The sequence below is a fragment of the Tympanuchus pallidicinctus genome, unplaced genomic scaffold (genome assembly GCF_026119805.1).
Source record: "Tympanuchus pallidicinctus isolate F22 unplaced genomic scaffold, pur_lepc_1.0 scaffold2, whole genome shotgun sequence".
Lineage (NCBI taxonomy): Eukaryota > Metazoa > Chordata > Aves > Galliformes > Phasianidae > Tympanuchus > Tympanuchus pallidicinctus.
Genome location: NW_026294721.1, coordinates 4,705,292 through 4,731,769, shown reverse-complemented (window position 1 = coordinate 4,731,769; position 26,478 = coordinate 4,705,292). Strand labels below are relative to the sequence as shown.

Genomic DNA, 26,478 nt, shown 5'->3' with positions numbered 1-26,478 from the left:
CCTTTTTCTTCTTTTTCCCCCTATGGTTGATAATTTTATTCTGTATCTTTTTGAGAAAGCATTCACCCTCTGTGTGTGTGTTTGAGTATTCATGTTTTGCATCGTCTTTTACCTTCTCTCCTGCTTTGCCTATAAACTTGTATTATTTCAAACAGCTCGGCAGCAAACTGGAGAGCAGTTTTACTAGAAATGCTGATTTAAGTCTGACCGGACAGCATGCATCCGAAACAAGAGGTTTATCGCCAATTCCTGGCTAGAAAGGGCAGCTAAAGGACAAGAGGAGTTTTAGACTTTCCTCTGAGTTTGAAGAGCTAAGCTAAACTTAACTTGTTATTCCCTAAAATTACAAAAAAACGGCGTTTATCCGTTCACTTCTGCGATCGGGGCGGGAGGAGGAGAGCAGCCGGAGCGGTGCTGCCGTATCGCTGGAAATTTGGGTTTTTGCTTCGGGGGTTTGATGGATTTGGGCAAAGGCAGAGCCCTCTAGAGGAGCAGCCCTACTATTGCTGGGATTGCAGTTCTCGGAGCTGTGCGTGCCGCCTTCGAGCTGTCTCGAGTTGATTTCTCTCCTCCCAGCAAAGGAAATGGGTGAGAAAAGAATGCTGAATTAGCTCTAATAAAAACGCGTGTCCTTAGAAAACTCCAGCTTGCTTTCCCAAACACCGGGGAACGTGGAACAAAAATAGCTCTGGAGAGGTTGTTACACAGCCGCCATGGCACAGATATGCAAACCGATGCTTAACTTTAAGTGGAGAGAAGAAAGCTTTGATGGTGTGATGGCTTAAAGAAGTTTAATTTTCTTAATGCCTTTATCCCGCGACTAGCATACAGCATTGCCTCAATGCATTGCTGGCTCTGTGTACAAACCTGCTGCTGCTCCTTTTTGGCATGAGGAGAGCAACGTTATGAGCTCCAGAGCTCTGCCACCGTGCTCTCCGAACAGAGAGGTCTGTGCAATGCCTGCCATGTAGAAACACACAGAGAAGTGGCCAGTGAGGTGCCAAGATGGAAAACTGAACTCATTTTCCAGGTAAGAGGCTGGGGCTGCTGTCCAAACAGATTCAGAGTGGGGTTTGAGCAATGCTGTGGGATTACTCTGATTCCTGAGTCACTGGGACATTTGTGAGCAGGGCATTATGAGCAGGGCAGTGAGGTCTGACAGGTCAAGGAGCCCAGGGCATGTGGGAGCTGGGGTTGAGGCTCATCCCCTCCAGCTGAGATTAGGTGCTCTCCTTTCTAGCAAGCTGCCTTTGAAAGTGGTGCAGGTCTTCCTGAAGAAAAGTGCTGCAGGAGAGCAAAGTCATCCCTGACTGGTGCTGTGTTCTGATTCCTATGTGCTGCTCCTTGTCGTTCGTGTGGGAAGTGCTTTTCTCCCTGATGGGAAGGCATTGTCTTTGCCTCTAAGGCCCTCTCCTCTGAGCATGTAGGTACAGGCTTAGTTGCTGTGAAGCTCAGGTCTGTACAGCTGAACACGGAAATGTGGAAACACTTCAGCCCTGAGCACCCAGCTTTGCAGGGAGAGCTGTTCCCTGCACCCACCTGGGTCTCTTTGCTTCCCAAGGATGCTGAGCTCTAGCCATGGGTGTTAGAGTATCAGGACCTAACAGCCTGTATTTGTGCTGTTGGCTTTTCTAGTGGGAGAGAGCCCAGAATCTCTTCAATGGCTCCAAACTGCTGCAGTGAAGCAGGAACCACAGGTTTGATTTGGTTTGGTTTGGTTTGGTTTGGCTGCATTTGCAATATAAGTCTCAGTTTCTCCCTAAGGCTGGCAAGAGGCGAGGCAGGAACTCTGTAGCCCACATATAAAATAATTCCCATGTGCAGATTGTATCTTCTCCAGAGTCATCCACAAAATTGGGAATGAGTTCCCCATCCCCATAAGGGACAACAAAGGGAAATTATCCTTTCTCTTGCAGTGGTCCAGGACTGTGGCTCCACTCTGTTTCTTCGGTGATATCAGAAAGGAGTTGAATGAGAACTAATCAAATTAAATTTAAAGGCCATGCATTGTACCACTCCCTTGTTTACAGCAAAGCCTGTCCCTTCCCAGGCTTTTTACATTACACACATTAATCTGCTCTATGCCTTGATTCTGGGAAGTGTGTTTGATATTCTTCCCTCCCTGTATCCAGTCATCTATTGGACTGTCACCCAATGATAAGATCAGAGGCTTTAAAACTTTCTTGATTTTTCAGACCCTACAACATTTCCTGAGGAGATGTCCTCATCCCATTATTTTCAGGCTACTGACAACAGGCTCGGTTGGGTTCTGTTTCTTGTTGTTCACATTCGTAAAAGTAGTGCAAGCTGCGGACTGAGAACTGCTGAGATAGATAGCCAGCATTTTGGAATGGCAGGTATTTTTCCTTTGTGTTTAGATGGTGCTGAGTGTGATGGAGCCCATAGACTCTGCCACAAAACAAGGAGTAAGTCATACTTTAGCCATAGTTACTCAAGACTCGTGGGTGAACCCCACCACTGAAAGCAGCAGTTCTGCTGTTTCCACTTCTGTCTGTAACCTCTGTAAGGTGTTGGTCGCTGTGCTCATGATAAAAGTGAGATTAAATAGATACCTTGGGAGCGAGGCTGTTGAAAGTGGGAATCACAGGGTTTGTGGGGGTAAGGGGATAGGGTCAGGCTTCAGGAGATCTGTGTGTCACAAGTGATTTTACCAAACTGGGAGTGAAACCTGAATTTTAGGAGAGAGAGGAGACGGAAGGAAGGCAGCTGTTTGCAGCAGGATCAAGCACACGCTGCAGGTGTTCAGGAATGCATTTGCAGAAGCACTTCCTGCATAAAGCTGGAAGCTGAGCTGGGTTGAAATAAAACAGTGTATTTGTATTTTCTCTTTTCTTGTTCTTGTTGCATAATGGGATATTTGAAATGGGGAGTTTGAACTAGTTGACCTTTTATGTCCCTTCCAACCCAAGCGATTCTATGTTTCTAAATGGAGATTGCTGCTCTGGGCTGGTTGCCCTATACTGATGACTACTGGAGAATAATGTGAAGGCCAACATCTTCTGGTCTTAATTTATCTGAACATGTCTGCTCTGCCCTGGAATGAGTAATGGAAGTATTTGAAGGTAAATTTCTGGTCAGGTAAGGTAAAAATAATCGAAACGATTGCTAGATACAGTAGGCAATAGACACCGCCATCACCGCCATAAGGAAATGGAAGAGTATTAAATTGATATTTCTTTTCCATGTTTGTTTGGGGAAGATTATTATCAGGTGCTGGTGAAAGAGCATTTAGTGCTCCATTAATAGCTAAGGACTAGGTTAAATGGCAACCACATATGTCAAATATTTTATAATTAGCCAATCAAGGCAATTTATAGTCAAGAGTTTCAGCGCTCTTGGAATGAGAAACATGTTGGGCCATTTCTGCTGATATATCACTGTGGGACATTGGAGAGGTTTTAGAGGACTAAGAAAACTGGTATCTGCTTGTTATTTAAAAGGATTGAGCAAATGGTGTGGGGAATACCAAGACTGTTACCTTGTCTCTGTCTCAAGAAAGAAATAGTGGACGCATCACTTGGTTTGTGATTTAAAAGGACATGAAATTAATGCATTTATAGCAAACAAGCCTTGTCAAATCAATTTGCTGTTGCTCTCCAGTAAGAATAAGCAACTCCTCAATGTTACTGATTTCTGAAAGCATTTGATTCATCAGAGGTGAATTTAAGTAAATAAATAAATAAAAGTATAAAATCAACATGGTGCAAATTGAGTGGTTCTAGTTGATTAAAGAGAGATCTCAGAATGTCACTGTAAACAAATCCTTGAGTCTCATTGCAGGAAAATCCTATGGAAACAGGTTAAATATTGATTTGTATTAAGTATTGCTGTTGATTTGGGGTGAAACAGAGAATCATTGATGACTTAATTTGTAAGGTTAGATCCTTACACAGACTTAGATGATTGAGGGTATGTAGACATATATAAATAATGAAGAGGACAGTCCATGGACACAGATATGCCTTGATCTCTGCATGGGAACTGGGAGCAAATGGGCAGAATGTAATTCAATGTGGAAGGGCAAAGGGTAGAGCTAGGAACAAAATCAGAGGCTGATGAGGTAATGAAGACCAGCCTGGAAATTCATTATTTTTCATTAAGTTAATAACTTCATATTGGTACTGCATTAAATTATAGTGCCTATAGCATCATGAATGAAGACAATGAGGTTCTTTACAATTTATTCAAAGGCAGGAGCTGGGGAACATCAAATACAGCCAGTAGAATCCGTGTTCCTAAGAAGATACCACTGCTCACAGCATGTAGTTAAGCCTTGAAACTTCTCAAGGAACTTGGTTTAATTATAGGAAATGATGGTTGTGGCTGACATGGTTGCTATAGATACGTAGGTTGCTCCGAAAGTAATGCTCTCATTTATTTCTGTGGAAACTACAGCAGAAAAAAAAGCACAATAACACTATTTGATAGAGCAAATTCTCAGCTCCAAACACGATTTTTCAGCGTAGTCTCCTGGTCTCATATTAGTATTGTTTCAAACCTATGAAACACTACAGATGTCTCAGATACTCCAGGAAACATCAGAGAGCTCTAAATACCTTTGTGCATGATTGATTTAAGCCCGAGGTATCAATTTTTACTACGGTGTGTAATTGTTCAAAGAAGTTACTAGGAGTTATTGTGGATTCTCCACTGCTTAAAATCAAGGTGGGACCTTTTTTTCTAATACTTACTTGAAAGAAGACTGTTTCTAACAGAAACCTGGGCCTGGGTTTTCCTTCATGCATGTAGCTATACACAGTGATCTCCCATTTTCCCACTGCCAGTTGTATCTTGAGCACTGCACTATGCACAGTCACTTTGCTATTTCCAGCCCCAGATTCAGAACTTTCCTCAGTTGGATTGCTCTCTTTGTACTGTGCTTATTTCTGCTCAGTGCAGACAAGTTAGCAAAAAAATTTCAGTCCAGGTTTTAGTGCCCATCCAAGCAGGCGATTTTGGTAGGTGGAGACTCAAGGCAGCCATTCCATATAGGAAAACTTTGGCTTAAGGCAATGATGCAAAACACAAGAGAGGCACTAGGAGGAATCACAGTAGTCAAAATCAAACAATCCCAGTCAGTTTAAAGTTTGTTACCTTTCAGAAACTGGCCGTTTGGTTTCACCAGGATATAGCACTGTGGAACAGGTGCTGTAGTACTCAAAGACATATGGGCTCCTTTAACACATACCAAGGAAGAATTTCCTTGATTTCTTCAAATAATTTCAGGTAATTTTCCAGCTGTTGAGGCATACCTCAGAGTGAACCATTCATGTACACAGTGACTGTGGTATGTGACTGATTGGCGCATGCCAAAGATTGGCAATGAAAGTACTAACCAAGAGCAAGTAAGAGAAAGCCTGTATGCATTCATGAGGCTCTACAGACTCTACATATGCAAAAATGGGTGTAAGTGCAAACTAAACAGGAAGCAGAGCTGGAAAGCTTTGACTGGAATTTAGGGGGCCAAAACTGGCAAGTAAAGAAAGTACTGTATATCCCCTGGAGCAGTGGTCTTCTGCAGTCATAACCTCATCCTCTGTCTCAGCAATATCTCTGACGTGGCTTGGTTAGAAATGTGAACTTGGAAGTCTGGTCAGCTCATGGCTGGTGAAATCAGCTGTGACATGGATGAGACGGAAAGACCAAAGGTACAAAGGCGTAAGGAAGATACATTCAGCCTAGAGCTCAACTCAGAAATTGCCACTGAGAACCACCTACAGAAGATCCATCAAGCGTTGATGTTGATCACCTTAACACCCAGATGGTAGGCAGCCACTGGGCTTGTGTGTAGGAGGACAGTCTCCATGTGGCCATTGATAAGCACAGGGGATAGGTAAAAAGGCGTATCTTCAGCATGCATACCCAGAGCTGAGCCAAGGTTGAAAAGAAAGGGCAGTCAAGGGGAATGAGTTTTAAAAAGGAAATAGCACTGAAATATTCTTGTGAAAGTCCAAATCAAGATGTCCTTTTAGAACAAATGCTAAGAAAGAGGAACTCCAGAGCATTAAGGCCAGCCTCCCTTCTTTCATAGAAGGTCAGCCTGAGGAGATGGGTGAAATATCACCAGACTCTACACAGATGACTGATCAAGAGATGGAGAGATTTGCGGTGTTTGGGAGATTATAATGCTTCAGGAGCTGTATGACAAAAAGAATCTTGCTGGCAGAAGTTGCAAAGAAGGGTCAGGAAGCTGAAGAAGTCTGAGGGGCTGAGAGTAGATTGGTGGAGCTGTAGCATGGATCATTGACCTAGTAAAGCAATTGTATGTTATTAAGAAAGAAGAGATCTCACAGACAGGGAAAAGTGGATCCTAGGAAGCAAAAACCCATTATGACGGCCTTCGAAATTCTGTGCATTTGAGCATTCTGAGCGAATTCCTCAATGTGTTCCTTGTTGGAGTATTCAGAAGGTATATTCAGTCTCCACAAAGCAAGAGGGACAGTAGAGCAGAAGCAGTGCAAGAGGCTGATCGCTGACAAGTTCAGAGATAGCAAGAAGAAGAACTTCAGTTGCATAATTTCAAAAAGTCATTTGACTTAATGTGTTGCAATAGCTATGTGGCGTGCCCTAGGGCTATATGATATGTGTAAGGAGCTGCTGAAAAACATTATGAAGAGGTGAGGTCAGCAGTCCTGGTCAAGAGCAAGCTGAACAACTGGTTCATCACAATGACTGGTAACAGACAGGGTGACCTGATAGTTCACAGCGACTTCTGGAGCTGCCTGTAGAAAGTGAAGGATGGAGTTATAGTCACCAAATATTTGGTGCAAAGTCAGACAAGGAGATCAAGAGCCTCAGGATAATCATGTCTTTTGGTGGTGCCAGTTCATCAGATGTGCCAAGTCAGGTTGCTGTGTCCCACGGTAAGTGATGCAGATTAAAAATTGATGTAGGCCAGACAACAACCAGGAGGAAAGGCAGAACGGATGAGAACTACACGAGCAGGTAGCAACAGGGCAGACAAGATGGACAATCCTATTTATCTGAGAAATTTCATCACACAGAACAGCAATGAATATCTCTACGGTGATCTGAAGGGGGGTGCAGCTGATGCCAGTGGATGTAGACCACCTGAAACAGTCACGAAGAGACCAAGAAAAATGGATGCAAAAATCAAGCTAATCAGCAGTCCCTGTTCTTACTCTGTGTGAAGAGAAATGGATTTTCAGGAAGTCAAATCACAAAAAAACCCAGTTGGTATTTGCAACAAATTATTAGACTGTCAAACCATGTCAGAAATAAAACAGTGTGCGATAGAACTTAAAGTAAGTCAGTGAGGTGCGCAAATTCCTGTGATCTGGCTGCTGGATGGCTGGATGATCACTTCTGAGGTACCCTGCTATGGTAAAGGGAAAAGAACTAAGATGGTGGTGGTAGGAACACAAGTATCACTTTTCATTTTGATTTTTTTTTTTTCTTTAAAATTTTGTCAACAGAAAAGCAGGCCTTTGGATACTGAACTTATACCTACCTTTGTAAGATGATGCTTCTTAACCATAGTTCATAGACACTTTGGGTCTGTGGTATGTGGACCTGAGAAGGAGAATAGATGACATAAGGAAATGAGTCTGTATTTGCTGAACACAGTGGTGTGCTTATATGGCCACTAGTCAATGGGACAAAAAAAAAAAGGGAAAATGTCTCTGAAAATGCAAGTGACATAGACAAGGTAACTGAGAAGGAAATATAAGTCTTTTACATGCAGCAGTTTCAGGTTCATCCTTGGGCAATAAAGCCACCTGGAGTTTCCAAACACTGGACCTGGACCTATCTTTGTCTGTGACACCAGGTCGCTCTGATGGACCAGATGGAGGGAGTTCTGCCAGACAGCAATCAACACCAAGCAAAGAAGAGGCAAAACCACATTTCCACATTCTCCTCTTGATGAATCTGGGTAAGTAAGTCTTTTTGCAAGTCTCTGCTAAACAGAAAATTCATGTTACATAGTCCCGAATTTTTGGATGGGAAACCTAAAAAAAGTAATCGAATGTGCAGCATAGAGAGAAGCAGATGATTTAATCTGGGTTGCAGGAAGGGTGAACATGATAGAGGTGATTGAGCAGCATCAAAGGATGACAATCAATTTGAATTTCCCTAGAAGTGATGTTGATGCCTGTGTTGCTTCTCCCTGTGCTTTCTCTTTAATTAAATACCGAATGTTCCGTTAGTAGTTGGAATAACACGATGTTCCTGGGGAAAAGAAAACCCGAGTAATCCCTTTATCTGCTAAAATAGATGATTTCTAGTAGATTAAACAGTGGCCTTTCAGCTACCAGAGCAGAGTTCAGGCCATAATTGAAGTCCTCTCCTTGGCCTCTCCTCGGTCCCTCGCAGCCAGCAGTCCGTAGAGCCCCATCATCAGAGATAACCTCAGTGACTCTTGTCTGCAGTGAGTGTTTCTCCAGATGAGGAGATTAGCTTGAGATAAAGCATATTACCTGAAAATAATAAGTGATTACGGTCCCGGACTGTCTCTCCACATTCATTTCATGCTGGTTAACCCTTGCAAAACTGGCTGTTGGCAGGGTTTTAGGTCTTTAAAGAAGGAGGGGGAGGTGAGGGAGGGTTTCCCATGTCTGAGCAGAGAAAAAGGAGATTTTTTTTCCCTTTCACTCTCTCTTTTTTTTTTTTTTTTTCTTTTGCCTTGTATGGATGTTCCTGGGCATTGCAACAAGCACTCAGCTCTGGTGTTGCTTCAGTCCGTGGTGCACAGAGTGGCCAGGGCTGTGCCTTGGAAAAGACAAATGTGCAGTGCCATCACCCTTATTCTGGGGTTAGCAGTGCTCTCCCATTCCCTGGCACAGCACACAGGCTACAAGCTTTGCAGTGGGCAGTTTTCATGGGACCAGTTTTCTGGGATGTGAGCTCAAGGATGAAGAACAGCCCTCTACCTTTTTCTACCATAGATGTACCTGTTGAGATAGGACAAAAGGAAGTGATTTCAGACTAAAGGAGAGGAGATTTAGACTGGATGTGAGAAAAAAAGGTTTTTTTATGATAAGGGTAGTGAAACATTGGCACAGGTTGCCAGAGAGGTAGTGGGTGCCCATCCCTGGAGACAATCAAGGTCAGGCTGGACGGGGCTCTGAGCACCTGCTGGAGCTGTAGGTATCCCTGCTCATTGCAGGGGAGTTCGACCAGGTGACCTCTAAAGGTTTCTTCCAAATCTATGATTCTGTGATTGTGACTTGACAACACAACATTCATTGCTTCTGTTCCCATCAATAGGAAATCCAGAGAAATGCCAAAGAAGCTCGCAGGGGATGATGGCAAATTGTCTGTTTATCCATGAGGAAACACGTGAGTGTGTCATGGGTTTCTAGAAATTCATGTTGTTTGCCAAGAGAGGATGGAGAGAAGAAATGTAAAAGAAAAAATTCAGACTGAAGAAATGCCTTGAAATCTGCTTATGGGGTGTTGGTTTTGTCACTCCTGGGCGTATGCTCCTATGCTGCAGAAACTAAATGTCCTGATGGGAAAACCTTTCGGCCCCGTTCAAGCGGCTGGGAATTTTGTTAATCACTCAGTAGTGGCACTGCCTGCATTTCATTCCCAGGAGGCACCTTCCCAGCTCTCATGCCATTACAGCATCCTCTGTCTGTCATCGCGCTGGTCCCTGGGAGCGAGGGACGAGCAACTTCATCCTTCTTCCTCTAAACGCTTCATCAGCCGCTCCCCTGAAAACTGTAAATAAAGGCCGCTGGGGATAGCTTTTCTGCTTGACCCCTCACCTGAAATGAAAATAGAGGTGGCTGGATTTCATCCTGGTGTGGAGCTCCTTCCCGGGCCGGCTCTTTCCCGTCACTGTTGACAGTTACCTGCCAAGCCCCACAGTTACCTTTGATTTTGCCGTAATGACATCTCAGTACTTAGGATGGCTCTGGGCTCATAATCCTCTCTGCAGCCTTAACCAATTTATGAGTAACCTGAGAGCAGGCTCTCACTTCCTCGTGATTTTGCCTCTTGTTAAATACACTAAAGGTATCAACAAACTGAGCTCGCTGCAGTAATGTGGCTATTGAATGCCCAGAGTGTGCAATTATTTGAATGCACACCTGCTATAAATCTCTGCTTTTAGAGGGTAGCTGCATGTGCTTGCCACATTAAAACTGCATTATGTTTTCTTTTCCCAGTGTGTGCTGCTGAAACAAGTGCTTGTTAGCAATAAGCAGGCAGTGCTCCAAAGAGATGCTAAGAGCAGGAGGGAACATTGAGCAAAGCGGGATTTATCCATAGATTTGCTCTGTCTGTGAGTGCTTTGTCTTTAAAATCCTTCAAGACAAAGTCCTTTATCTGTCTGGTGTGTTTGGAGGGTAAGCACTTCAGGGTTTTCTGTTAGCCTAACAGCTTCTATAATAACTCTGTCTGATCTCTAGAGGACCTACCTGTGCATGCACAGTGCACTTATAAAAGAGCTTCATGGCTGTGAGCAGTCTTGGAATTAGAGGAGGACACAAGCCATGACTCCCCATATGCATGAATTGGCTCCTCTAAAGGAAATTTCTGGGCAGATGATTTACACAGGGGCGGAAGTAGGAGGGGGATCCCTGAGGAAAGCAAACACTTGAGACTTCAAGGTGAGGTGAGTTTGGTGGCACGCTTCTCTAATGTCCATCTGATCCAGGAGGTGCCCACTTCCTAAGCACAGATCAAAGACAAAAGGTGACTTCTGAAATGACATGCAGCCACCTCTCGCATTGCTTAAATTCTCTCCCTCTGCTAACGTTTGATCTCATTTTACTTCTCCTGTCAGTGGAAGCAGGTGGTTGCTTTATTCTCCCTGACAAGTTTGGGTCAGCTAATGGATGCAGTGGGAAAGAGACCTGGATGTGGAATCAATCCAGACCTTGGTTCAGTCAGTGCAGAGGCTCCTCTTTACTGCACTTGCTTTTGGGTGAGCTCTCGATTTTGACTGGTTGTGATCCTGCCAAACCTTTAAGGTGTGATTGTGTATCAACGTGGGACTCACAAAAGCCCGGACAGCTACAATCTAGCTGATAGAAAGAGAGGGAATATCTTCAGGTTGCACCAAGGGAGGCTGAGGTTGGATATCAGTAAAAACTTCTTCTCCAAAAGAGGGGTAATGCATTGGAACAGGCTGCCCAGGGAGGTGGTGGAATCAACATCCCTGTAGGTTTTCAAGAAGCATGGAGATATAGTACTTAAAGACATGGTTTAGTGGGCAGTATTGGAGGTAGGTGGACAGTTGGACTAGATGATGATAGGGGACTTTTCCAATCTCAATGATTCTATGATTCTATGAAGCTCCTTGACATGGAGACATATGTGCTGTGCACAGCCCCCTTGAATTGACTGATGCAAAGGGCTCATGTTTGCTTTTCTATGCTCTCAGCTCTCCATGGTGGCTCTACTGATTGCTGGTGAAAACACCAGACTCTTGATCAGCAGATCTGTGGCACATGTGATTGCAGGTGGTGGGCACAAGCCAAGCCAATATTGTTGAGTTAGATCAGGAGCCTCTCTGAGACTTGGCTTGTTTGCAAAGCTCTGCTCTGATTTGGCCTGCTATTCTGTAACATACGAGGCTGTTCTGCCCTGCTCCTTTAGCCTAACTCCAATTTTAACCTTCTCCTTCCAAGGAGAAAGGGTAGCAGAATTTACTAACAGGCAAGCTCTTAACAAAGCCTTGGATATCTGATACATATAATGGTCCCAGAGGCATGTTTACTTTGGACTGAGTGAGTGAGTGAAAACCATTCTGGAAGGGCTTTTTCACCCCCAGTGACTTAAACCTAACGAGGAGAAAAGTGATGTGGTTAAAGGGCTATTTAAACAGCAGCATTAGTGAGCAGAGTTAGGTTCTCCAACAATACATGTATGTATTTACCTCCCACAGGTGCATAAATATGCATTGATTTGTATCGTGGCACACAGAATACTCACACATAGGCAGTGATGAGATTTTAGCAGTCCTCTGCTGATGGATGCTTGTTGGGGGAAAGAGTGTGAGCAAACAGTGGATTGTTTTTAGGAAGCTACAGCAGAAGTGCCTGAAGACTTGGGACATGACCACTGAGTTCAGCAGCTGCAAGGAGACTTTCAGGGTTGTGATTTAGGTGGCTGGAAGAAAGCTGCTCCAGGTGCCCAAGTGTGGCTGCAGGTGGAAGGGCACTGATTGCTTCACTTGGTGCCATAAATGCCTGCACCAAAATATGCAGAAAATTGGAGAAAAGCATGAAATAAACTCTATGGGGAACCCTGTCATGCTGGACGTGCTGCACTGTGACAAGAGTTCATGTTTTTAGACCCAAATGGATGACTGACCTCGTGCTGACAGAATGGGCTGTCAGCACTCGTCCCTTGAAGAAGAGTCTCCCCTTTGCACTTTATCTCCTGGTGGTGATAACGGGAAGGGAGATGTGCAGATTACACCCTGCCTCTTTCACACGATGGGGGTCCTGCTTGCCGAGCACTTCCCTCTTTCAACAACCTCACAGGGGCAATGGATCTTATTCCCAGCCCAAAGAGCACCTGTCAAGAGCTGGGCTGACAGGAGGTATGTCCTCCTTGGCCATGTTTTCTTGCAGTTAATTCATAATAACTGAGATGATTGACCCAAACCTTGCCAGCACCTCGCACAAGAGCCTTGCAGGCTTAGATAGCAGTGTTGCCATCTCAGGAGTGGAAAAAGACAGCAGGTAGAGGAAGATAGGGCCAAAGTGAAGTGAAATCTCTCTTTGTGCTACCAGAGTCTCACTGAGGCTATGAGACTGACTTTGTAAAGGTATATAGCTACCACTGAGCACAGGAAAATGTCCAGCAGTGTGCCAAGAAGGAGCTGTACTGATCAGGTACACAAATCTCATTGCTTTATTTTATCACTGAGGTCACTGACTGTAATTTAAACTCGTCAGGGCCTGAACTCTGCTGTCACACACTTGGTCTCTGGAAAACTCACTCCAGATGCTGTTAAAACATACCATTTGCCTTTGACAATCTGGTCCCAGCTGGCACATTGGCCTTGCTGTGGTTTCATTATGCCCACTCACAAAGCATGATGTGAAGGGGTCAAAAGCACCAACATCCTCTGGAAACTTTTCTGGTTGTTTGAGGTGATCAATGCCTGAAGAAACAGGGGCACTTCCATTCAGGTGCCTGATTTATGCCCCTGGCCCTGGAAATCTCACCTCTCTGGAGTATTGCCAATTATCTTATTAGATAAGATTTCTTCTGCAGGTGTTTATAAAGCAACGCTGATCATCAGTATTAGCTTCTTCCTTTGTGATGGGCAGCCTGCTATAGAACCAGCATGTTGGGTACAGTCATGTGGGGTAAAATGAAGCCTTCTCAATGGACTTCTCCAAGAGTAGAGGTGCTTTCAAAAACATATGGAAAGTGTTCAGCTGGGAAAAGATGGGGAGGAAAATACACAGCAAGAGCTGCCTGGCCAAACAGCTGCCAGCCAAGCAACCCATTCACAGAATCATAAAATCATAGAATCATTAAGGTTAGAAAAGACCTCCAAGATCATCTAGCCCAATCACCAGCCCAACCTACCGTGCCCTCTAATCATGTCCCTCAGTGCCACATCTTCACAGTTCCTGAACACCTCTAGGAATGGTGACTCCACCACCTCCCTGGCAGCCTGTGCCAATGCATTAGCACTCTTTCTGACCCCTTCTTGTGCGCTGAGCAGTGTGCGTGGGGATGCCAGGGAGGGATGTGATGTGTGAGCATCCTTCTGCCAGTTCCTTTGTAACGAGAGTCGTGGGGAATATTTCAGGGAGTTGGTATCATGGGAGAGGTAATGGCATTACAGTGCATAGGTGCCTGTAAGGAAGTTACGAAAGAAGTCACTAAGTGCATAAAAACACTAAAAAAAAGAAAGGCATGTGGTTTGTTGACTTTTTCTTCGTATCTGAATTAGCAATGGAGAGGCACATATGCTCACTCAGAGCAGGGGAAGATGAGAGCTGGGTATTAGGTTCCCACCCACTTCTAATTGGGATCCTGTTGGTAATTATCAGCTCCACCATTTGGTATCAGGGAAGAATAAATGGGAAGCAATAGTGGGCTGCTCCTGCATGACCTATGCTGGCAACGTGCCTTTTAATTTCATGTGAACTGCGCCTGCGAGAAGACGGAAGGATCAAGCCATCATCAAGGAAGATTAGAATTTGGAGCCAGGTTTTGGAAATTGTTTCCTATCTCAGTAATGAATCAGACACCTTAGGTAAAATTCAGATCCTACTGAATAAGCATTTTGGTTTTTTTTAAGTTTAGCATGGCCAGGATTTCACTAATGACACCAAATGTAGCCAAGCACTGGTGTGCCTGCAGCTTGGAGCTAGCACCAGTATTATACCCTAGAACTGTATCTCATTTGTATTAGTCTCTGGATCTGATTCTGTTCTCTCTGTATGGGATTTTGTCTGCTGAGTTAAAGGTGATGGGACAGTCCCTCCTGTGCTGTGGTGCTGTGCAGGATGCTGAGATGGTAAGAGTGAGTTTCCTCAACGTATGTAAGTCTTGATTATTTTAGAGTGCAGATTGGTTTCATTTACATCAGGAAAAGGATTCTTTCTCCCTTCTCTGGAAGGAAGACACTCTTGAGAGCTTACTGATATTTTTGTGTTTGACTTTAAGGCAGAAGTTTGTTCCTAATTAATTGAATAAGTGCTTTAATCCCTGGCCTGAGGGCTTCCCATAGAGCATTAGCTGTATTAAGAAGGAAATGGAGTGTAATCCCTTTAATATAAGCACAGGAGAACACGAGAGTTTCACATTTCTAGAAATAATTTCTTTCCTTGTTTTTCTTGTTTATCCTGATATTCATTTGCATAAAATACAGCAGGGATGAAGGGCTTCTCCTTCTGCCTGGCTCCCGTGCTGAGGTGCCAGCAACACGTGGCTCTGGCATTGGCATCCTTGGGCTCCGGTTATGCACTGATGCATAACGGGGTGAAAAGAGAAACAGCTCTGGAATTCAGCTCATTCCAATGGTGCCTGTGAAACCAGCTCCGTGACTGCTTTGCTCTGTATCCAGTGTGCTACCCAGTGTGCTACGAGTGCAGAGCAAAAAGGGATTTTCTGTCCCAGTGTGGGGAATCAGAAACTCTTCAGAAATCAGTTCCCATAGGCCAGGGCCCTCTCCACATCCTTCCGAAGAAACTGCTTTTCACTGCTTTTCAGTAAAGTCAGACCAGGATCCTGGAGCCGAGATGTCGTCTTTCTGACTCATGCATCATCACTGGCATTTACCACTATCTGCATTAACTGCAGTGCAGGAGAATCTCCTTTCTGCTCTGATATCCAGGCTCAAATGTGGCTACAGAAATTGGACTCTTGGATGAGATTCAGCTGACCAAACCTATGCTTTCCGAGAAAGCAGTTTATTTCTTCCCAAAATACGTGTCTCCACTGGTCACATGAATCAGGCTAAATGAGCCAGAAGGCCAGGAAGGTTCAGCTCAGAGGGAGACATCCTCTTTGTAGACATCTAAAATGAGTTGAAATTAGTCTTGGATGAGATGGATCCAAAGGTAGTTAATGCTTGATGTTTATGAAAGAGTAATTACTGCTTTGTGGGTATGGGACAGAAGACTGCCCCCCCTCAAGGGCTCAGAAAGGGGCTTTGCCCCTCTCCCGTGTTCCCAGCTGAAGGAGCAGGTAGCAGCTCCCCGTGTTTGCCTTGAGGTGGCTTCTCCCCAAGAAGCCCTCATCCCACACATCATGGTGTAAGGTCCCCTCCCACCAAGGCCTCCAGTGTTCTAGATTGCAGGTGTCTCACAAGGGACAGGAGGTTTCCCTTCTCCATGGAAACCCTGCTGCCACCAAACATATCCCACCGTGCACATATCAAGGCGCTTCTCCTGTCCTGGGAAGGGACACGGAGGTTCACCTCTCTGCCTTTTGGCAGCTGGTGGTGAGGTGCTGTCATCTCATCTCTGCTGGATCCTGCCAAGCTTCATCTCCTGAGCTGTCTGGCTCCATAGGTGCTCGTTGCTGGATGTGCACACTTTGCATCACTGAGATTGGATGATGTCAGTCATACTCCAAACACCGGTTTGGGGTACGCAAGGGTCCTACAGCCACATCTGAATCCCCTTTTTCCTTCCAGGACTCACACCAAGTCTCTAGATCCCTTGCCCCTTGGGGCAGTGGGGAAGAGTAGATCTGGTATGCCAGCTGTTGACGGAATGACTTCTTCTGGTCCAGGTTCCTGGTTCACCACAGAGGATCCAATGAGGAAACCAGTGCATTCGAAGGTGAAAAACAAAAGGGGTTCCCTCCCTCCCTGGAGTTTGAGTAATGGAATTGCAGTCTGCCAGGTTGGGAAGATAAGAGGAGCCGGTGACAACAGGCTTCTGGGTCCTGGCCAAAGGCAGCCACTCGTCTGGGAAGCCCGGAGGGAGAAATGAGTGAAATGCTGGAATAGAGTAATGAGGATATAGAATATGTTCTTGCACATAATGAATGACACTGCTGGCAAGGCACAAGGAACCTTCTTAAGATGCTGTGTGCTGGCGCAGTTATTGGTTCCTTTTATCTCAGTAGGTGCTTTAAGTATTTCAACTTTGTCCAAAGCACCAAAGTGAGCCTGAAGGCTCATCTCACCCGCTTTCCTGTCTCCAGCAGTGAGCTGTGGCAGATGCCAAGGGGAGAGCACGGGAAACAGGATGAGCACATAGTGCTTCCTCCCTAAAGTCCTCTGCATGTCCCTAGAAGTTTACACTGCATTTGTTTTTGGTCTCCAGGCTGGTGTTGCAGCCTTAATATCCCTTGGTGGAATTTTCCTCCATAATTTCTCCGGTTGCTTTACAAAATATATATTGACATTTGCCAGTGCTTGACTTTAAAGATGTGAGTAGCACACAAGAAGTACTGAAATGTGAGATGGAAGCTTAACCTCTGTGACACTGGACCTCAGCAGTGATGAAAGTATATTAGCAGCTTTATGCTTGTGCATTGAGTATCTCTCTACTTGTGCCCTGAGCAGTCCAGGGAGGCTTGAGAAAGGCACTATGGTGGTCTTCCTGGGACTAGAAGAACCTGAAAGGTTCTTGCCAAAAGATCTTGGACCTTCCTGGTCACCCTTCTTGAGGTTTAACTAAGCGAGGGCTGCCCCTGTTGGACTGATCCCAAGAGACACAGATTGCATTCAGAAGAGCAGTTTGTCCTCCTCTAAGCATAAGGAGGCAGGAGAGGTTCAGGTTGGATATAAGGAAAAATATCTTCTCTGAAGAAGTAATGCGTTGGCACAGCTGCCAGGGAGGTGGTGAAGTCACCATCCCTGGAGGTGTTCAAGAATTGCAGAGATGTGGCAGTGAGGGACGTGGGTTAGTGGGCATGGTGGGGCTAGTGGTTGGGCTAGATGATCTTGGAGGTCTTTACCAATTTCATTGATTCTATGATTCTGTGTTTCTGTCACCACCTCTAGGTGACAGAAGGTGGCCAAGCCCTAGCAGTACCCTTTTGTTTGCTTCCTCTCCTTTCAGCCGCCTGTGTCACTGGGTATGTACAGGAGCATGTACAAGAAGGAGTACAAATGGCATGAGGAAAACAAACCACCCACTGAGGAGGACGTGAAGGTACTGTGGGCACTTCCTTGCTTTTCTCCATGCCCTTTGGTGCCAGCTCCCAGCTCTTGGCTATGGGACAGCCAGGGACTGGGTGGGCCTGAGATTGGGTGCGTGCAGATGTGTGAATCCCTTTGGTTCACTTTTGTCCCTACTGCTATGACCCACCAGCAGTTCCATCGTCCCCAAATACCCAAGGCCTCTGTCCCCATCCCTTCTGTGGGAAATCCCCCTTGTGCCCTCCAGTGAACGCATTTGGGCGGGCTGTGCTAATTACACTCATTAAGCCAGGGCATTAACGGCTGCATGCTGAACCGCTCCTAAGCCTTGGACTCCTATTGCTCCTTGTGGGGCCGATGGAGTGATCAGGATCAGATCCATCCCAGTGCCGCCTTTAGGAGGGGGATTGCATTAGGGATGGAGATGTCTCCGTGCCCCGACACGGGCCTGCGAAGGCTTCTGCGGGGAAGCTTACGTTGTTTTCTTTCTAATCCCCTGGCGGTGCGAGTGACCCCCTGAGCTATTTAATCTGATTTGCCGCGCTCCGCCTGCCCTGCCCTAATTGCTTGTGGCAGCCCGGTGGGGACAGCTGTGGTTTGCACCAGGCCACTGCCGAGAAGTGGTGGGGGGCATGTTCGCTTGCTAAAGCACTTTGGGCTCATTCGCTCACGAGAGAGAGGGAAAAAAAAGCATTTGGGCTGGGGAGGGAGAGTGGGCAACAACAGAGGAATCATTGTGTGAAGGTGCCCGCTGGGGCTGTCTGTGCAGGAGGGTGGTGGTGGCTCTCATCCTGCACGTCAGGCTCTGGCCGCACTGCCGTCCTTGGCCCTCTCCTCTCCTCCCCTGTTTCCCGGCTGCCAGCTCCCCTCCTCCTGCCCTTGGGAGCACTCCTGCTGCCAGCAGCCTTCATTAGTGGGGCTCTGCTGGGCTGGCGAGTGCTTCCCGGAAAGCCCAAGCCTCAGGTGGCCTCCAGGAGGGCAGGGTTAACCCCTGCCTGCTGCGGCATGGCGAGAAGCGGTCGTGGTGCCCAATCCACGCACCTCAACTTCTTTTCTTTATTATTACTATTTTTCTTGATAACTTTGGAAGGTGTTATGTGGAAGTCCTCGTGGAGTTGGAAGGAGGAAACAACTGAGATGTGACTGCTTTCATTGGGTTGCATCTCCCATTGACTCTTCATTGACCCTCTATTAACTTGCAAGGAAAGCTGTTCCACTGGACCAAGCGCCGATGAGGTCCTTGGGAAGCCCAAGTTTTGCTTTTGCTTTTGTTAAGTGGATAAAACCACCTGGAGGATTTTCTGTGTGAAGTGTGGGGTGATGTCCTGCTGGAAACTGAAGACATCCTTGGGTTAAGACAGAAAGCACCATCTGCTCTGTCACCCCCACCATAGGTCTCCAGAGGCTCTTGTCCCTCCAGCGATGCCTCATGAGGAGCTCTTGCCATCCTTGTGGGAGGAAACTCCCAAATACAGGTGGTCCCCATACATCAGCAGCCTCCTTGCTCTGATCTAGGCATGGTGAGGAAGTCACCTTGGACTGAGTGACGGCAGGATTTATGAGGCCAAAGGACAAAGGGAAACTTGTGGAGGTCCAAAGCAAGAAGTCACAGATAGCTGATAGACAAAACATGGTCCTGGCAGAGCAGAAGTTTCTTTGGCTGAGCCTTTAGCAAGGATCAGTTGGCTCCACACAGAGCTGTAGCATGCAGCTGGAAAGATGCTGAAGCTGGCAGATTCCCTGAGCAGCTGTGCCAGCTGCCACCTCAGCCTTCCCCTGCCATGAATCCTTGTATGGATCTGTCCCTTCTGCTGGAAAGATCAGCAGCCTTCCTTCCCTGCTTCATGGGTTGTGTTATCATTGCTAATGGTTGAGGAGCTGGCACCCTGCAGTCAGGTCATTGCCTCTTCCATCCTCTTGCTCTGCTCATTGCCTAGGGATGTGCTCATCCACCATGGAAAGATGAGGAAAGATGGAAAGACAAAGGAAGATGGAAAAAAAAGTGGGCAAGAGTGACCAGCCAGAAAATCCCAACATGAAATCAGCTGTGGATTGAGGCCACAACCCGAGAGATCTGGGCTTTGTGCTGTCCTGTTGCAGGTGGTCTCAGTGCCCAGCAAGCCATAAGAAGACAGAAAGAAGATGACATGAAGACCATCTAAGGGCTGGAGCACCTCTCCTATGAAGAAAGATTGAGAGAGTTGAGCTTGTTCAGCCTGGAGAAGGCTTCAGCGGGACCTCCCTATACTTGTAGGGAGCTTATAAGCAGGAGGGGAGCGACTATTTATATGATCTAATAGTGACAGGACAAAGGGGAATGGCTTTAAACAAAAAGAGGGGAAATTTAGGTTAGATGTTAGGAAGGAATTCTTTACTCAGAGGGTGGTGAGGGTCTGGCACAGGCTGCCCAGAGGAGCTGTCCTTGGAGGCATTCAGTACCAGGTTGGATGGGGCCCTGGGCAGCCTGATCTGGGGGGTGGTAACCAGCCTACAGCAGGGGGGTTGGAAGCAGATGATCTTTAAGGTCCCTTCCAACTTAAGCCATTGTATAATTCTAAGAAAGAGGCAGCCTTAATATTCTGTGCATTATTTAATGATACTTGTGTGGCTTCTTTGTGGCTGCGGTGTCCCTGTGGGCAGGTAGCAGTGTTTAGTGATGCTTCAGTAATTGTCCTCCTCACCACGTCTCCACTCACACATGACTTCTTTCTGCAGAAGCTCAGAGCCAAGGAGTTTGCCGTGCCCCAAGAGCCACAGGCAATGCCATACTATGACAAAGCTCTCGGGGAAGGGAGAGATGTCACACAAAGTGAGAAGGAAGAAGGCACTGACCTCAGTCCCAGTGTGCTGCAGCAGGCTCATGAAGAGCAAAGAAAGCACTTCAGTTCAGACCTCCCCCTTGCAGAAAGCTGTGCACCAAAGCAGTACCTCACCACTGAACTGGCAGCAACCCAGGTGGACAGACCAGAGAGGCCACAGGCTCTCAGTGGGCAGGAAAACGAACTGTCTTCTTCCCAGCACCTTCAAGCTGCTGCTGGTGGCCCAGGAGCAACAGGTAATCCCACTCAGCTGGCACCAGGCAGATCCAGCATCTGAGAGCTGTCTGCTGGGCTGTGCTATCCCAAGTCCCCCTGCCCCAGGCTGGCTGGGCACCAATGGGCTGCAGGTTGGCTTAGCAGGGTAGCAGGCTCATGACCTGCTTGTGTGGATTAAAATGCTACTACAAATCCTTGCTAGCACATCAGGAAAACAAAATCAGTGCTCACCATCCGTGCTTGATCTTCAAAAAGCACTGGAGAGCTTCCTCTGAGTTCCAAGGTAGAAGGGAGGAGGGCAGCACTGCTCAGCACCAAGCAGGGGGATATGGGCAGGATGTCCTCTCTGAATTCCCATCTTGCACCATAGGATGTCTGTTTGGAGCTCTCAACTCTCCTCATGGTCAATGGGGAGAAAAGCCACAGATGGTTATTGTAGCCTAAATGCTGCCATGAAGATCCTAGAATCATAGAATCTAGAGGGAAGGGACCCTTAAAGGTCATCTGGTTCATCTCCCCTACAAAGAAGAGGGACAAATACAGCTCCAGCAGGTGCTCAGAGCCCCATCCAGCTTGTCTTTGAATATCTGCAAGGACAGAGCATGAAATAGAGTGAATCCTGGCAGGACTTCCCTTTCTCCATGCACTAGAAGGAGAGCTGGGATAAGTAGCTCAGATGGACATGTCTCCATTTGGACAGATAACCATTTAAAGATGTCTCTTAACAACTGAAAGCTTCAAGCATCTCCTTGCTGAGCCCATCTTACACTGTATTGTGCTAGTGACACAACTGCTGTGGGCTTTTTCTTTCTTGCTCTACCCCTCTATAGTCCAGCAGTGCTGTATTTCTTGCAAAGTTTCTCATACAATTACCTGCAAAGGGTCTCAGCTCCTTTTAGCACTCCGGAGTGCCATGGAGACAGCATGGCTCCTTCCACTCACTTCACATCACCGTAAATCTTTCCCCCATTGGCTTTGTGAACCAAATCAATTCCAAATTGATGCAACTCAGCAAAGCTCTGCTGAAGGGGATGAGTCTTCCCTTGATTTATACCAGCTGAGGCTCCAAGTTGCCGTTGTTATTTGCTTGCTCCCACCCGAGGGCAGGATTTGGGTAATTGATAGATTTTCCTATCTAATGCACTGTTGTCTTCTCTCATTTCTCAGGGATGTTGCTGTATAGGCAGAAGCTGGATCCCACCTGGGGTACCTACCAGCACTTCATGCTGGAGACAGGCCAGGCCCTGCGAGATGAGGCTCAGCAAAACAAGAATGTGGCCCTGTCCTCATCGGTTTCGGTGGAAGGTCAGTGGGTGGAGGCTGTGGCAGATGACCTCAGCCTGACCTTGGGCTTCTTGAATTTAATGCAGGAAGTGAATGAAGGAGGTGAAGTAAATACAGTGGGAAATGCCTGCAGGATCCCCACAGCCATCCGCCTGTTGGTGGGAAGAAGTAAGGCAGGGAAAATAATTTTCATCCAGAAAAGGTTGGAGCATCATAAATAACATCTCTTCCATGCCCATTTTCGTATGGGCCGCTCCAGGTGGTGCAGCTGAAGTTGGTGGGTATGCGTGCATTCTCACTGCTTTGCTGTGAGCGCTGACAGAACGTTTTCTGTAGGCAGGTCCATTTGGTCAGAGGGACACACGTGAAGGAGAGCACATGACAGCCCTTCAAGCCAGCTCCTGCAAGGATTTTTGGGAGACAAAAGCAAAGCAGATGTGATGATCCTCACCTGGGGGCTGCCCTCCCTGCATGCATCCCCCCTGGCGTGGGGCTGAGCTGCTGTCCCATCTCCAGATATCGGTGGTTTCTGCACTAAGAGCAGCAGATCTACAGCCTGCAGACAGGGTGCATGTTTTTACCACAAAGTCACTGCAAACTGGTTTTATTTGGGGTCACTCATGCACTTATTTCCATGCACCAAAGACACAAAAGGAAATGAGGAAAGAGCCCTGCATGAACACCAGTTCAGCCACACATCGGTGTCCATGCATCCTCTTATAGTAACGTTGCACAAGATGGGCTGTGGAGTATTTTTTGTGTTTCTGCAAAGGAACTCATCCTTGTTTTACTCCTGATGAAGTAAGGCAAAGATGTGTTGCTCTGGCATGATAAAAGAGGAAAATGTAGACAGCAGGAGAAAATACATTGCAGCAGACCAGTCAATGTCCACAAGGGACAAGACACCTTGTGTGACCTCCATCATACTTAAGAGGCCATAGGAAATGAGTGCTAAAATATCTCCATCCCTACCAAGGAATCACTTGCATTTTCCCTTGGTTAACTCGTGGTTATGGTAGCTCCAATGGGAGTACTAAGAGCACGAAGTGCTGAAGGAGCTCGGAGGAGGGGGAATGGTTGGACTGCAGGATGCAGGGGATAGAGACCCCCCCCAGAATAGAATTATAGAATCGTTTGAGTTGGGAGGGACTTTGAAAGGCCATCAAGTCCAACTCTCCTGCAGTGAACAGGGGCATCTTCAGCCAGATCAGGTGCTCAGATCCCAATCCACTGTGACCTCTTGATTATTTGTACTCTCCTTCACTAGAGTGCTGTGGCCATGACCGCAGAAGTACCTACAGCACCGACTTCCAGCACCAGCCTGCAGCCTGCACTGGAAGCTGTATAGCAAATAAGAATCTATCTCACATTTTCACTGAAGATGAACGCTTCCACCAGTAAGGGAAAGCTGGGCTGAGGGAATGGGTTGGGAGCAGGGACAGAGTCAGACTAGAAAAGCGTGGTTTTGGAGCTGGTTGGGGTTGGAAGGTGTTTCTCAAGTGTATTTCTCCATGTCTACATTATGCAATGTGTTCAAATGAATTCCCTTAGGGCCACGGCCTTTCACAAGGCTCAACCTTTTCTTGAGAAGTTTTATAGTGGGGTTGGTGTGATCTGGGAAGCTTTTCCTGGGGCAACCATTGACAATTCCCCTCAGGAAGTGGGAACTGAGGTCCCTGTGGGATGGGCACAGGAGGGCACATCTCAGCATTTCGGTGCCTGGGCTTCTCCTGGGAAAGGAAGCTCTTGGATCAGACAGGGCAGGAGCTGTTTGTGAGGTGACTCATCTGCACACTATGAACAAACAGGCATAAACTGCTCCTGAGCTCTGATTTCTCACCTGGAAAGGTAATTCCTCCCCGCTGCCTCATCCCCTCACCTCCCCCTAGCATATATATATATTGCAGATGTACACTGAAGTCTTGATTTTGATTTACGATCTCGGATATAGGTGTGGGCTGCAGATGGAGCTGGTGCAATGGTTGACCTAGGTGGGTGACTGGTCCCTGTGACAATACTCACTCCTCATTACCTTCTCCATGTTCTCTGCAGGAACCACTGGGTGTCTGAGTACAAGGACAACTACAGCATTTACTTGCAGAAGCTGAACTGGGCATCTCAAGGCCACGCTGCAGAGCCTGGCTCTGCCTTGAAGCCCCAAGGGCTGCCTTCCCAGAGTGAGGTTTCACCAGACACAGCCCAGTGAGTGCTGCTGCACGGTAAGTGGCAGCATTACCCGTGTCTGTGCTGGGTGACGCTGTGCTGGGGAGTCAGTAGGATTGCAGAGGTTGAGGCAGAGGAATTACAGGGGCACATTCATGAGGTGAAGAGCCAAAGCCTGAGCAGCCTCATTGAGCTGGCCCTGCTTTCAGCAGGCTTGAGCCAGGAGACCTACATTGCATTGATGTTCTGATTGATGAGGATGCATTACCCATGCTGTTTTGTGATTGCAGCTCCCTGTTCTCCAAGCTGAGGGAGATTTTCCACCAGAGATCCTGGAAGCCTGGAAACCTCTATTCCAAACCCACCGTTACCAAACATTTTTAAAGTGTCCAGCAGAAACGTTTTTACACACATATTTCATGAAGAAACCTGAGCTTTCCTCGTTGTCAGAAATAAAAAGGGTTTTTTTGGACAGTGCAGAACTAAAAGCACTCATCAAAGTAAAGTTTATGTACTTATTAAAAAAAAATCTGTGTTCATTTACTGTCTTAAAAGCCTTCTGAATGTTACTGAGAGCAGCCAGCATTGATTTTGCTGTGTGTTTTTGGGGTTTAGGGTGATATCTAGGATTTGTGGAAGGAGCGAGGCTGCTATCAGCCTGAAGGTGGCATTGCAGGGCTGCAGATGCATGGAAGGTTCTGGGAATGACTGGTGGCCCTGATCCCACCCAGCTCTGCTTTGGGATCTTTTGAGTGGGCACCAAAACTGTCCTAGAATAGACAGTGTAGAAACCTTCCTCAGCATCTCAAACATGCTGCTTTTCGTGTTTATTTGGTACTTTATTTTTTGTTTATTTGGGCTTGTTTATGGTACTCAAGGATAAGAAAGATACTTTGGACGGATACAGACAAAATGTGGAAAGATAACGATGACAACCAATAACCTCTTTTACAGTAATATCAAACACACCTACACCAGGAGCAGGTGGTGATGGCATCTACAGACAAAGCAGCACACTGGTCGCTGCCCCAAGGAACTGACTGTCAAAGGAATCAGCTCTTCTGCTTCTTTGCATGCCACTGGCGATTCACTCCATCACCACATCCCAGTGACAATTTTTGCCATTGGGAAAGCCATCTGCTCTCATCAAACAACAAGAAATAATGGCCGTAGGTTATGCCAGGGGAGGTTCAGGTTGGATATTAGGAAAAATTTATTCTCTGAACAAGTGATAATGCATTGGAACAGGCTGCCCATGGAAGTTATGGAATCGCCATCCTTGGGAGTGTCCAAGAACTGTGTCAATGTGGCACCAAGGGACATGGTTAGTGGGCATGGTGGGGATGGGTTGATGGTTGGACTTGATCTTAGAGGTCTTTTCCAATCTAAATGATTGTATGATTCTGCTTAGACATGCAATAGAAGGATTCTCGGGCATGGGATGTCACTGATCCAGTCAGCATGGCATTGGATATCATAGAGATTCCCACTGCAGCTGTGTACAATGGGTAGAATTTGGAAAGCAAAAACAATGAAACGGCCTTTACCTTAAAAATAGGAAAAAAATAATACTTTTTGACAACATAAGTTCCAGAATTTGTTTGTATTCTTGGGGAACGGGACCATGAGAGTAGAAATGTTCTTAGTGGGACATGCACTTTTTATTGGTTAAAACAAATCCAATGATCTCACTGATAAGTTTACCTTATGAAAACTCATTATCCTGACTCCCCATGCTGGAGACAGGCTCCTTAGACATGCTGGCATTGCTCCACAGCAACAGTCTGATAGGCAGACAGGGTCTGCATGGCGATGAATTATGTATGTAAGGTAATTTCAAGTCATCTCCCCTGGGAAAAGAAAAATACACTGCTAATTGCTAATCAACATGGGCAACCATGATGGAAACAAATGTCCAGACTGGACGATGAAGATATCAGAGTACTAACGAAGATGTTCAGTCAGGCAAACTGATGGGGTCCTTAACTGTGTGCTTATCTGCAATGAATGGTAAACCAGCAGGGGCACCTTGGAAGGTCCTCAGCTTCACATCGGCTCCACTAATGTGTGGCACTTTCAGTCCATGGGTTATTCCTTCTCTCCTGGCAGCTGGGGAACTAAGGCAGATCAAATCACACCTCAGGTGAAAAACACAGAGCCACTGCTCTGGCCACAGAGCATTCTGCTATTTGTTTTCCCAGAATCACATTTGTTTTCTTTCCTATGTTAGTTTTTCCATCCCAAGAGACCTTGCTTTCTATGGAGGGGCCTTGCACTAGCAACGAAGTCCAAAGGAAAGACAAATCAAAATCAACCAACCAAAACCAACAACAACAACAAACAGAAACAGCAGAGGGAAATAAGTGAGAGATGAGTCAGACTGTGGCTGGTGAAGATCAGGATGCATTTTCAAGAAGCGTGTCACCCCAGTACTGC

General features: G+C 46.4%; 1 protein-coding gene across 1 annotated transcript; it reads left to right on the top strand.

Moving 5' to 3' along the window:
- The first annotated feature begins 50 nt into the window (after nucleotides 1–50).
- Nucleotides 51–24,831, top strand: LOC128080659 (uncharacterized). The gene is made up of 8 exons (XM_052683046.1): nucleotides 51–7,915; nucleotides 16,103–16,250; nucleotides 17,481–17,573; nucleotides 20,276–20,615; nucleotides 21,763–21,900; nucleotides 23,147–23,276; nucleotides 23,932–24,098; nucleotides 24,333–24,831. The coding sequence occupies exons 2-7, from the start codon at nucleotides 16,164–16,166 to the stop codon at nucleotides 24,083–24,085; spliced, it is 942 nt and encodes a 313-aa protein (XP_052539006.1). The 5' UTR covers nucleotides 51–7,915; nucleotides 16,103–16,163; the 3' UTR covers nucleotides 24,086–24,098; nucleotides 24,333–24,831.
- Nucleotides 24,832–26,478: the final 1,647 nt, after the last annotated feature.